The following is a 14,706-nucleotide window of genomic DNA, read 5'->3' on the forward strand; positions in this document are numbered from 1 at the left end:
TTTTGCTGATTTTATTGGGGAAAAATGTATGCTCATTTAAATTTCTACTTTACTGATTATTTAATTATTTATTAAAATTGTTTTGAGTATACTTGACATACAATATTACATTAGTTTCAGGGGTACAACATGGTGACTCAACTGTATACCTTATGCTATGTTCACCACAAGTGCAGTCCGTTCCACTGATTCTTAATGAAATTGATCATTTACCATATTTTTTCATATATTAGCCATGTGTGTTTTTTCTGTAAACTGACTATGTTTTGTTTTTCCAGTGGGAGTTTTTGGTGACTTATATCAGTTTGTATGAACACTTTTTATATTCAAGATACCATTTGACTCTTTCATAAATTTATTTCCCAGATCCAAAAACAATTTAAAATTTCATTTGATGCTTTTTTAAGTACAAAAATTAAAAACTTCTTTGTAGGGGTGCCTGGGTGACTCAGGCAGGTAAGTGTCCGACTCTTGATTTTGGCTCAGGTCATGATCTCAGGGTTTTGAGATCAAGCCCTGTGTTGGGCTCTGTGCTGGGCATGGAGCTTGCTTAGGATTCTCTCTCTCCCTCTCCCTTTGCCCCTTCCCCCTTTTTCTCTCTAAAAAAAAAAAATTATTTGTTGCTAATTCTCTTTATTTTTCCCCTTATGATATTTTTGTCAATTACTTTTATGCTTGTCACCTGTTAATAAAAAGTGAAATAACATGAGATTTGGTAGCAGAAGGAGGAAAACAAGAACCTGGACAATTCATGTAATTGAGAATCAGCCTGTTACAACAGAACAAAGCAAAACTAAAAATGTTACATCCAAACCAAAACCAAAAATTATGTTAAGAGGAGACACAAATGTCCTGATGGACATTGAATTTTTTTAAATAATCAAGTTATTTTACAAGGATGTACTGTGATATATTACCTCTACAATTTAACACATTTTTATCAGAATTTATTATTTTTCTGAGTGGTAAACTGACTTTTCACATTAGAACAGAGGAAAAGAGGCCCTGAGGGCCTTTCATTGTCACAGGCTTCTGCGGCAATAAATGCTACTTGCGGTTCACAAAGTTAAAAGGGAGGACACTGCATTCGCTCTTCTGTGGTCTTGCACAGGTTCAAGAATCTGTTCTCTGTTGGCTGTTCTTTTGTCTACTGGTGCACACGCACATTTGCCAGCCTCAGAGAATGAGTCTCTAGTGGTTCAATCTAAATAGCACAAAATGAGACAAAGGCGTTTTCATATTTCACTGTACTGATCAGCTAGTAGTGTCAATAAATTTGTTCCCTGTGCCATTTAACATTAAAAGGGGCTTTCTTTAATTAACTCATTTGCTTTCATTATCTCATCTACATTTTCTGGTCAAATAGGGTGAAGTGAAAGTGAGATGAAGTGGATGGCAATTAGACTCCAAACACAGAGGAGAGCTCTGAACTCACATCTTCATAAATGTCAAAGAAGGTGGCAACCATGGCATCTCTGATTTGATTTAGGTCCATCAGCTCCCAGTAGACTTTAAACATACGATGTGCCCCCTCACAGCTTGCATTATTACAAGGAACATTCTCCAGTAAAAAGGCCTGCTGATTGCTGTAAGATAAAGGAAAGGCATTTAGTTAACAGAACACATCTATGCTGTGTAGTATCAGCTATGCTGTATTTCCTAGAATCAAAGAGATGATAAATAGTATATAGAGAAATGATAATGAAAAAACCCCCACATTTTATTGATAATTGTGCTGTGTCATAAAAAAATTAAATTGCTGGCTATCCTATGTGAGCCTTCGGCAAAAATTCTCTGAGGCTACCTGGTTGCTGGCCTCTCTCCTCTTACGTGGTTTCCAGGTCCATCCCTTCTTCCTCCCTTGCCAATTCACAGTTACTGATCCTGTGGTTCCATTACTGAGTTCCTGGACACTGTCATTATCCCATCAGATGTGTATAGCCCCTCAGATGAGTATATGCATTTTAAGTGGACCCACCTGATATCCCCGAGTCTTAAAAACCCAAGGCAGTGAATCTATAATGATACAGTTTCAACTTCCAGACAGGCATAGGGTGGATATTGCTGAGCTTCTCTCAGACAAAAGCACTGTAATTTCCATAGTTATGAAGTGCTCCCTCTTACATGCTACTCTATAGGCAAGGTGGTTATGAGTTTAGATTCTGGGGCCAGATTACCTGGATTCAAATCCTGACTGTCATTTAGCACCTACGTGACCTTGAGTAAATTAATCTCCTGAAGACTCATATCCTTATTTGTAAACTGGGTAACAAGAGTACTTACAGGATTGTTGTAAAAATGAAATACTGAATGCAAAGTATTTAGAACAATTCCTGTCATCCAGTTGGATTCAGCTGGATCTCAGTAAAAGTGTTTATGTTATCATCATTCTTATTTCTATAGTGCAACACCATGCCATGCAAAAATATTTCCTCTAGAAACAGGAGTAACTTTTATAGTGTGATTTTATGTAATGGTTCCTATTATAGGTATTTCCCAATGTATACAGTCCTTTACTCCCCTCTACTTATACAAAAAAAAATAATAGATTAAAGGTCTTAAATTTTACTACTGTTCAATTTTACCTAATAATAATAATAATAATAATAATAATAATAATTTTGAGAGAGGGTGAGTGGGGGAGGTGAGGGTAGCAGTAGAGGTAGAGAGAGAATCTTAAGCAGGCTCCACACCCACCATGGAGCCTGATGTGTGGCTCGATCTCACGACTCTGAGATCATGACCTAAGCTGAAATTAAGAGTCGGACGCTTAAATGACTGAACCACCCATGTGCCCCCTCTAATAATTATTTTAAATAAAACTAAAAAGATGTTTCTTTTGAAATGTTTTCATATTTCATATGTAAGTATTACTTTGGGTCTGGGCAATTCGTAAAAGAAAAAAGCTCAATTATAAGGGAAACTTCTTAGTGTTTATAATACAGTAAGGGAACCTATGTATAAAATTTTTAATTTGAATAATGTACTAAATATATGATTGACTTCAAATTATTTTTCTAGATAAAAATTCCAACACAAATAGTTTCTAAGAATAATTCGTTAACAAAGGAAAAAAAAAAAAAACCCTCCCAGATTATAACAATTACTGAAGAAGCGCTGAGGTGACTTTGCTTAAGACCTAACATAATTTCCAGGTAATTTAACCATCCTAACTTTTTAGCTAAATAATTTTACTAGATATTTCTCAGAAATGAAGAATATTCTATTTTGTTATTGGGAGACTATATTAAAACATGAGAACATGTGATAAAGGCAGCCTTTCTACAATATTCTGTAACCAACGTATTATACTGGCCAACCTTTTGAGTGACTATGCCCACTAACTTCCCTTTTCAAAGTGCATAGATTTCATTATTAGAACTACGGCTGCAATTTTAAGCACACAACACAACTTACAACAGAAACCCTAACTGCAGTTGTACAATTTAAAATGTCATTTTAATTTTTGATATGAGTTTGTAAAAATTATAAATGCCACGCACCAAGGTTCTTGTCTCATTGCTTACTATCTTGGTTTTGCACTATGAAACTTGGGGTCCGTTAAAATTTCAGTTAAGTTTTACTGAACCCTACGTGCATAGGCCAACATCTCATTTTTATAAATAAAATTCCATTTAACCACAGGAAGGAAGAACCTTGATCCATTTGGGTTAGAAACCCATGAAGAGAAATGGTCTTGCTTCTTTTGAGTCTGTCTCTTGATATGTTATTGGGAATTACAACCAGTTTATCTTAAAAAAATTTTTTTTTTCAAAACTTATAACGTTATTGTAAAATTCAAGTAATAGAGACATTTAAAAAATGAAATTCTTCCTTTCCAGGGATAACCATTATTAATAATTTGGTATACATCTTTCCAAACCTTCTTCTGGGAACATACAAAATATAAGTATATATCCTTAAAAAAACCCATTTGTGTTCGACTACACAGATTTGTCTGCAACTTATTTCTTTACATTCAATAATACAGCATACACAGGGCAAAGAGATATCATCAGAATGAGGACTTCTGATATCTATTTTGAAAAGTCCCCTCAGAGAAGTTGTACTAGTTTATATCTCCCAGCAGCAGTCCATCAAATTGCCTGTTTCTCCACATGTGCCTTCTTTTCAACTGATACTCCACAATATGGCTAAGCCATCACTAGTTTTAACGCCCTGCTTTTGATAGGTAGTCTTCAATTGTTCTCCATAGCGTATCATACATTCACACACATATAAATGTTATCTTCCCTTGGGAATTTGTGCAAAGATTTCCAAATGACAGTCATCTGGTCAAAGAATATGAATAGTTTAAATGTCCTTGGGTAAAGCTAAATGGTCCTCTAAAAAATGGATACCAATTTGTACTTCTAGTAGTGTATGGGTATATTATCCATATTTTGCCAATGTTAGTATCATTGTTTCTTATGTTTGCCAATTAGGTAGCTTAAAAATCTCACTCTCCTGATTATAAGAGCAGCTATTACTTAAAGTTTTTTTTTAAAGATTTTATTTATTTATTTATTTATTTATTTATTTATTTGAGAGAAGGAGAGAGAGTGTGTGTGAGTGGGTGGAGGGGCAGGAGGAGGGGAAGAGGAAGAGGGAAAAATCCCAAGTAGACTCCAAGCTGAGTGCAGAGCCCTGACGCGGGGCTTGATCTCAGGACCGAGATTACAACCTGAGCAGAAACCAAGAGTGAGATGCTTTAACTGACGGAGTCACCCAGGCATCCCCGAGTATTATTTTTATATTTATCAGCTATTTATATTTCTTCTGGAAATTTGCACTTAAGTATATTTTTAAAATTATTGATTTTTAGGACATCTCTGATTTTTAGGGGTATTAACACCTTACCTGTTATTCTAATATCATTATTGAAAACACTGAACTTGGAGAGTAGCGTGGTGGTTGCCAGGGGTGGTATTTTCAGTTATAAGACGATTAAATTCAGGGGATCTAATGTACAGCATGGTGACTACAGTTAACAATACTGTACTGTATATTGAAAGTTGTTATGAGAATAAAGCTTTAATGTTCTCACTACAACAACACGAACAAGAAAATGGTAAGTGCGTGAGTTGAAGGATGTTAACTAACCTTAATGCAGTAAACACTCTGCAATATACATGCATGATGATATGTTTATCGTCACACTGTATGCCTTAAATTTACACAATGTTATATGTAAGTTATATCTCATAAGGCTGAAAAAAAATTAATAACAGCAACATTAAAAAAAATCCAAATAATTGGATATTAAATGAAACACTACTAATAAAAATCTATAAGTAAAAGAAGGAATCAAAAAGGAAATTACAAAGTACTTTGAACTTGATGAAAATGAAGATACAACATATAAAACATTTGTAGTATGTCACTACAATAAAATTTATAGCACTAAGTACTTTATTAGAAAAGAAGAAAAGTCTCAAAACAATGACCTCAGTTTCTTTCCTAAGAAACTGGAAATAGAAGAGCAAGTGAAATGTGAAATAAGCAGAAGAAAGGAAATAATAACACAGAGGAAAGCAATGCAGTAGAAAACAAAACCACAGAGAAAATCAATGAAGCCAAAAGATGATTCTTTGTGAAGAAAATTTTAGAACTGATAAACCTTCAACTGAAGTGGGGGAAGACACAAAGTACAGCTATGGTGAATGAGAGTGGTAACACCAATACAGAGTTTACTGGTATTAAAAGATAATAAAGGAATGTCACAAAAAACTTATACCAATGTAACTGACAAGTTAGATGAAACGAACAAATTTCTTGGAACTCGCAAGTTACCAAAGCACACTGAAGATGAAATGGATAAAGAAACTGAAATTGTAGTTTTATATCTTCTAAAAAAATCTGAAAAAATCCAGGCCCAGATGGCTTCACTTATGAATTCTGCTTAATATTTAGAGAAGAAATAATACCAATTCTACACAAACTCTTCAGAAAATACATGAGGAAGACATGCTTCCCAACTCATTCCCTGACACCACATTATACATGAAAATTAGACAGACATCACAAGAAAACTACAGACTAATATTCTTCATGAACACAGACATAAGTATTTTAACAAAATTCCAGTAAATCGAATCTAACAGTACATTCGGATTTTGCTTTGCACAATACAGTGTCCACTGACACTTGTGCAGTTTGGGACCATGTCTCTGCTTCATGATTTGCCAGAGAACCATGCAAAGAGAGGACATGGTTCTGATATGGACATGTTTCAGTGACCAAAGTACCTTGCAAAGTGAAAACTGTGGGTACATAAGAAAGATAAAAATTATGACCAACTAGGGTTTATTGTAGGGATGCAAAGTTGCTTTAATATTTTAAAACAAATCAGTGGGATTCAGTAGATTAATAAAAACAGGAAAACCATATAATCATCTCAACAAAGATAGAAAAATTTTTTGACAAAATCCAATATTCATTTCGGATCTAAATTCTCAGTGAACTAGGAATAGAAGGAACTTTCTCAACATGATATAGGGCATCTATAGAAAACCTACAACAAACGTTATACTAAGGATGAAAGACTGAATGTTGTTCTAAGATCCTTGTTTCTACAAGGCAAGGATGTCTGATTTCACCACTTCCATTCAACATTGTATTATAGGTTCTAGCCACTATAAATGACAATAAAAACAATGAAAGGCATCCAGATTAGAAAGAAGTGAAATTGTCTTTATTCATAAATTATATAAACACCTATTTAGAAAACCCTATAATATCTAGAAAAAAAAACCTACTATAGAACTAATAAGTTGAGCTAGGTAGCAGAACACAAGATTAATATACAAAAGTCTACTGCATTTCTATACATTAGCAAACAAGAATCAGAAATTGAAACTATTCTGTCAGGTGTCTTTAGGTTTTGTTGACTGTTTGCTGTGCAAAAGCTTTTTATCTTGATGAAGTCCTAATAGTTCATTTTTGCCTTTGCTCTCTTGCCTTTGGCGATGTGCCTAGGAAGAAGGTGCTGCAGCAGAGATTGAAGAGGGTGCTGCCTGTGTTCTAAAGGATTTTGATGGATTCCTGTCTCGCATTTAGGTCTTTCATCCATTTCGAGTCTATTTTTGTGTGTGGTGTAAGGAAATGATCCAGTTTCATTCTTCTGCATGTGGCTGTCCAATTTTCCCAACACCATTTGTTGAAGAGACTGTCTTTTTTCCACTGGATGTTCTTTCTTGCTTTGTCAAAGATTAGTTGACCATAGAGGTGAGAGTCCATTTCTGAGTTCTCTATTCTGTTCCACTGATCTATGTGTCTGTTTTTGTGCCAGTACCATACTGTCTTGATGATTACAGCTTTGTAACAGAAGACACTGGCAAATGACATATCAGATAACGGGCTAGTATCCAAAATCTATAAAGAATTTATCAAACTCAACACCCAAGGAACAAATAATCTGATCAAGAAATGGGCAGAGGACATGGACATTTCTGCAAAGAAGACATTCAAATGGTCAACAGACACATGAAAAAGTGCTCAATATCCCTCGGCATCAGGGAAACACAAATCAAAACCACAATGAAATACCACCTCACATTGGTCAGAATGGCTAAAATTAACAAGTCAGGAAACATCAGGTGTTGGCGAAGATGTGGAGAAAGGGGAACCCTTTTACACGGCTGGTGGGAACACAAGCTGGTGCAGCCACTCTGGAAAACTGTATGGAGGTTCCTCAAAAAGTTGAAAATAGAGCTACCCTATGACTCAGCAATTGCACCACTTGGTATTTACCCCAAAGATACAAATGTAGTAATCCAAAGGGGCACCTGCACCCCAATGTGTATAGCAGCAACGTCCACATTAGCCAAACTACGGAAAGAGCCAAGATGTCCATCGACAGATGAATGGATAAAGAAGATGTAGTATATATATGCAATGGAATATTATGTGGTCATCAAAAAATGAAATCTTGCCATTTGCAACAGCATGGATGGAACTAGAGGGTATTATGCTAAGCGAAATAAGTCAATCAGAGAAAGACAATTATCATATGATCTCACTGATACGTGGAATCTGAGAAACAAGGCAGAGGATCATAGGGAAAGAGAGGAAAAAATGAAACAAGAAGAAACCAGAGAGGGACACAAACCATAAGAGACTCTTAATCTCAGGAGACAAACTGAGGGTTGCCGGAGCGGAGGAGGGTGGGAGGGACGGGGTGGATGGGTGATGGACATTGGGGAGGGTATGTGTTGTGGCGAGCGCCGTGTATTGTGTAAGACTGATGAATCACAGACCTGTACCCCTGAAATAAAAAATACATTATATTTACAAAAAATTGAAACTAAAATTACCAGTAGTAAGATCACAAAAATGGAAACACTCAGGTATGACAAAAGAAATACAATGAAAGCTATAACACGTTGTGAAAAAATAAACGGACACACACACACACACAAACAAATAGACACAGAGTTCATGGGTTCAAAGACTCAATACTGTTAGGATGTCAACTATCCCCATAATGATTTGCAGAGTCAATGTACAGAAGTTGCCCCTCATCCACGGTTTCACTTTTAGTGGTTTTGGTTACTCCCAGTCAACTGTGATCCAGGAGGAGATGATCCTACTTCTGACATATATTAAAAGCTCAGTTGTAGCCTAACACTGGATCACAATGTCTACATCATTCACTTCACCTCAAGTTATCACGTAGGGATTTTGTCATCTTACATTATCACAAGAAGGGTGAGTACAGTACAATAAAATATTTTGAGAGAGACTACATTCACATAACTTTTATTATAGTATAATTCTATTTTATTATTAGTTGTTACTGTTAACCTACTGTGCTTAATTTAGAAATTAAACTTTATCATAGTTATGTATGTACAGGGAAAACAATATATATGGTTCAGTACCATCAGCAGTTTCAGGTATCCATCAGGGGTCCTGGCACATATTCCCCATGGAAAAAGGGGCGAGGGATACTGCAATATCAATCCAAATCTTTGCAGACTTTGAACAATTTTTTTTTGGTAAAAACTGAAAATAGCCTAAAATTCATAGAAAATACCAAAGATCTAAAATACCCGAAATAACTTCAGAAAAGAATAAAGTTGGAGCACTTATACTATCTGAATTTACCACTCATTATAAATAAACAACAGTCAAACCACTGTGGTATTGCTGTAAGGATGAACAACAATCATTGGAACAGAATAGAGTGAAGAGATATACCCATTGACACACATATGGCCAACCGATTTTCATCAAAGTTCAAAAGCAATTGAGTAGAAAAAGGAATTCTTTTCTTCTTCTTTTTCTTTTTCTTAAAAGGAATTCTTTTCCATAAATGGTTCTGGAACAGTTTACAAAAACATAAACTTGAATCCATATCTTGTACCATATAGAAATATTAACTCAAATGGATCATATTCCTAAATGTAAACCGTAGGACTTTAAAAAAAAATTCTAAGAGAGGGCATAACTCATTGTGACTGAGTTAGGTAAAGATTTCTTAGATATGACATTAGAAATCACAATCCATAAAAGGAAAATTGATAAATGGACTTTTTAAAAATTAAGCACATCTTGCTCTTTGAAAGACATTGCTCAGAGTACAAAGAGGTAAGACAGAGATGAAAAAAAATATTTGCAAATAATAACAGTAAAGGGTTTGTATATAAGGAACTTTCAAAACTCAGTTAAGAAAACAAATATCCCCCAAAAAATATGGGCAAAAGATTTGAACAGACACTTCATCAAAGATCTATGAAAAGCAAATAATTACATGAAAAGATGTTAAAAATCATCAGTTATTAGAGGAATTGAAATTAACACCTACAAAGAGCGACACTACAAATAAAATAACTGAAATTAAAAAGACTGACCATACCAATGTTGAAAATGTGAACCAACTGGAACTGTTTGGCATTTTCTTAAAAAGTTAAAGTTCCATTCCTCGATATTTGCCCAAGACAAATAAAAGCTCCCATCTACACATTGACTTTTATAAGAATGAGCATAGCAGATTATCTGTAATAACCAGATCCGATAAAAACCCAATGTCCAGCAACATGTAAATGGATATAATAAGCAATCTGTGATATATCTGTACAGTGAATACTCCTCAGCCATAAGCAGCAATGAACTAAGATACATGTAACGGAATGGATGAATCTCAATATTAAATGCTGAGTGCAAGAGCCCAGACACAAAAAGCATATAACCCATGATGTCATTGATATAAAATAGTAGAAAATGCAATCTACACTGACAAAAGGAAAATTGTGATTGCCTATGGGATGAGGGAAGGGTGGAAGGGGTGGAAGGACTGGAAGGGTAGATTACCAACGATTAAAATGAAACTTTGTGAGTACTGTAATATGCTCTTTATCTTGACTGTAGTGGTATTTGCATAGGTGGTATATCTCAAAACTTATCAACATACACACTTTAAAGATGTGCACTTTACTTTGTGTCAATTAAACCTCAATAAAGCTTTTAAAATAAATGTTACTCCTTCATGAGAAAAACCAAAAACATAAGCAACAAAAGAAAAACTAAACCTGACATCATCAAAATGAAAAATATTTGTGCTTCAAACGACACCATCAATAAAGTGAAAAGATGACTCAGCATGAGAGAAAACTTGCAAGTCATGTATCTGACAAGGGACTTGTATGTAGAATATATAAAGAATTCTTGTACCTCAATAATACAAAAGCAAATAACTCAATTTTAAATGTGGGCAAAGGATAGGAACAATTATTGAAGATACACAATGGCCAATAAGCACATGAAAAGAAGCTCAAAATCATTAGTACTCAGGAAACTGCAAAGCACAATGAGATAACATCTCATACTCATTAGAATGGCTACAATGAAAAGACAAATGCTGGTAAGGATGTGGGAAAACTCGAACACTCATACAAAGCTGGTGGGAAAGTGAAATGGTACAGCTGCTTTGGAAAAGTCTGGTAGTTCCTCAAAGGGTTAGACATAGAGCTCCATTCCTAAGTGTATTCCACTCCTAGGTATATCTCAGAGAAATGAAAACACATCTCCACAAAAACTTGTATATGAATGTTCATAGTAGTATTATTCATAATAGCCCAAAAGTAGAAACAACGTACATATCATGTTCATTCACATGACGAATGAAGAAAATGTGGTATATCCATACAATGGAATTTATCAAACACAGAAAGAAATGAGGTACTGGTACATGCTATCAAATGGATGAACCTTGAAAACATTATGCTAAGTCGAACAAGCCAGTCATAGAATATCATGTATTGTTTGATTACATTTACATGAAATGCCCAGAATAGGCAAAACCAGAAAGACAGACTAGTGGTTTCCCAAGGCTGGTGAGATTAGAGACTGATGACTAAGTAAGTGGGATTTCTTTTCAGGGTAATGAAAAATGTTCTAATATTGATTGTGGTAATGGATGCACAACTCTGTGAATATACTAAAAGCCACTGAAGAGCATACAGTAAATGGGTGAATTGTATGGTGTGTGAATTCTATCTCAATAAAGCTGTTAATAAAAAAAATAGAATTGCAGAAAACGACAACCCATTAAAAAAACCCATGGGAATTGTTAAAAGATATTACATATAAAATACACATATCAAATGCCTCTTCTCTGAATAGGCCGGTATTTACACATCTAGCATGCATCCTCTTGAGGCTGGTTTTAATTTCTCTTTCAAGTCTATAAAATTGGTATTGTTTCTTGAGACATTACCACTTGACAAAGCTAGGTTTATTCTAGGTTGTTAATATGCTGTGTGTGTCTGTCTTATTTCTCATTAAGAAAGGTAGCTGATGGATCATTTAACTTGAGGTTTGATTTTCTCCCTGGTTGCTCTTAGAGCTTGTGTGTCCATTTTAGTCATTTCTATCTCCAGTGAGTTCTGCTCTTCTAGATTGTCCTTAAGTCTCTTTCTCTTAATTCCCCAATTTCACTATCAGCCTAGGCTCATATGGAAGGAAAAGAGCTTCAGTTTGAGGATATGTCTATCTTTCTGTGTAAACCTTAAGAAAGGCAGCTCTATACACAGAAGAAAAACAAATTAAGAAGAAAACCAAATACGTCCATTAGGAATCCTCTAAAAATAAAACAATTTTTTTTTAAATTTTTAAATTGCTGCTCTGAAACCATGCTGCCAGCTATTGGTAAATGCAGAATCCTCAGCTACGCTAATATAACAAAGTAAAACTTCCACTTTGAAATAGTAAAAGTTATTGAAGTTTCTGTAGTATAGACTGACAACTGGAGATGTTCAAAAGAGGTGATAAATTTGATATCCAGAATAAAGTTCACTTGAGCTCTGGGTAAAAGCAGCACATTTATTTGCCCAACAGCATCTAGGATATGATTCAGTGGCAGACAGTAAATGTTTCTTGAATGAAAGGAGGAAGCAAGCATGCTTTGTAGAGCAAGGCCAAGTGAAAGGCAAAACTTAACAGGATGTGCAGGCTGCTAAAAGTTCTTGTGAAATAAATGGTTAGAAAAGATTTTGTCATGTTTTAACATATCTTTATTCAAAGACGTCCTGTGTGTTGGCCAATTTGGCAGCCACTACATCTCCTTTCTAGGTATTATGATATTTGTGTTTTTTTTATTATGAAAAATGAAATAGAATGGTCAATGGTATAAACAGGATATTCAGACTTTAAAGAGTGAAAATTCATGGACATACCACAACTTATAAAGTACATATGCAAAAGGAACAAAGATTGGTTAGGAAATTACACCAGTTCTGGTTTAGTTGTTAATACTGTAGGATGCAGGTGAGTTGGGTAAGGAGAAAGGGAGAGGGAAAATGAGGAAAGAGACAGGGAAATGAAGGATGACCTCCACATTTCTGATTTGAATAACCGAGTGAGCCACCACCTGAGATAAACAGTACACTAGGAACAGGTTTAGGGGAGATAGATACTTGCAGGTTTGGGGTGCCACAGGTAGAGCATTCAGGTAGTGCATTTAAAAAAAATGTTTACATTCTTTATTGTTATATTCCTAAACATTTATTCGTCTAATTATATCCTAGATTTTGGACTTTGGAGAAAAGTTTTGTTTGAGGAAAGCCTTTCTTCCCCCCCCCTGCAATGCCCACCCCCTCAAACCTCATCATCAAAAAAGAAAAGAACATTCGAATTGTGCACTATTATGTGTCTAGAAAGAGCCCCACACCGTGAATCAGGGCTCTGATCCCAGTTTTGCCCCACACAAGGGCTGTGATTGTGGGCAAGTTGCTCTGTTTCCTGGAAATCATTTTCCCCTTCCAAAAACTTAATGATTTCACCTCCCTCTCTGGTGTGTGAGGATTCAATTCAATGTCAACACTGCCAGGCAACCATTAACTGGATGCTCATAAGAAAGAAGCCTGCTGTTAAGCTGGGCTTGCAAGAGCCAGCTCTAAAGCCAGGAGCATGGTTCAAAAATTTCCTCTGCCCCTTCTGCTGTGTGACATTGCATAAATTCTTAAACCTCTCTGGGCCTCAAATTGCACACGTGTAAGAATGCAAAGTCAGAATTGCTGTGGAAATCAACTGAGATGAGGGGGCCTAAAACACCCAAGCCCATGGCTGGTGTATTACTCCTTGTTGCCTAGAGGGGAAGATCCATCAGGCACTAATATACACAAGCACAAGGTTGAGATAAAGGGATTTAAAAGTCCTATGCTTATAAGTGGCAATTAAAATAGCCAAAGTAGACAACATGCAGAGGAGAACAAAGGGCTGAAAAGGGAACCCTAAGAAACACCAATATTTAAGGTGGCAAAGATGAAAAGTAGTTCTCAGAACAGATGGTATAGGAACAGTTAGGGTATAGAGAGAACCAACAGAATTTTAAGAGTAAATCATTGACAACCAAATGTAGGCAAGAATCTGGTGACATAAAGACTGTGAGTGTCCACTGGATTTGTCAATTAGAAGTCACTGGGGCTAACTGAAAGGTTTAGAGGAGTAGAGTGGGCTAAAATGACAGGTTAAGGGTGAATCTGAGATGACAGAGACTAACCAGAGTCACATTTTTTCCGCCCCTAAGTTTGGAGAGACTTACACCTATTTAAATAAAGAAAGGGGGAAAAGAGGGTGGAATGAGAAGATTTTTGAAGGCAAAGGAGAGGGGATACTTAGGCAGCAGAGGATACAGGTGGAATTGAAATGGAGAGGGTATCACACAGGGACAGAGAAATCAATGTGGAAACTGTTATAGTAATTCAGGGTAAGGAGAAAGTGATTTGACCTAGGGAGGTGGCAGTGATGATGAAAAGAAAGGAAGCCTGAAATCACACTGTGAAAGAGGACTGTACCTGCTGGGTGGAGGACAAAGGTAATTTAACTTTTCTAGGCTAAAATGATTGGGGCCATGACAGTATCTTTGCAGTAAACAGGGAATTAGGAGAAAGGGTTGGATGTAAAGAGAAGGAGAGGTATGATTATGGTTGAATATTTACATGATAGAGAAGACAAGGTGTGAGATACTGATCTGGGAGTTATTTACCTACAAGTTAAGATGACTTGCGCCATAAATCTGAGTGAAATAGCCCAGGAGAGAAATGTAGGAAGTATCAATAGTTGAAGATTCTACCTTGTGGAATGTCCTCAGGGACAGATAAAAGAGTAAAACAAAAATAAAACCAACAACTCAGTGATGGAGAGAAACTTGTCATTCGACATCAGAAATGATATTTTTGAATATGTGAACTTAAGCTAAATATG

General features: G+C 35.7%; 1 protein-coding gene across 1 annotated transcript in view; it reads right to left on the reverse strand.

Moving 5' to 3' along the window:
* ITFG1 (integrin alpha FG-GAP repeat containing 1) overlaps window positions 1–14,706 on the reverse strand; it is a 269,979-nt gene that overhangs the window by 99,817 nt on the left and 155,456 nt on the right. Inside the window, exon 11 of the mRNA XM_026494703.4 lies at window positions 1,436–1,586. Coding sequence (XP_026350488.1) covers window positions 1,436–1,586 — 151 coding nt within the window. The remainder of the gene's footprint in view (window positions 1–1,435; window positions 1,587–14,706) is intronic.

The sequence above is a fragment of the Ursus arctos genome, unplaced genomic scaffold (assembly GCF_023065955.2).
Source record: "Ursus arctos isolate Adak ecotype North America unplaced genomic scaffold, UrsArc2.0 scaffold_19, whole genome shotgun sequence".
Taxonomy (NCBI): domain Eukaryota; kingdom Metazoa; phylum Chordata; class Mammalia; order Carnivora; family Ursidae; genus Ursus; species Ursus arctos.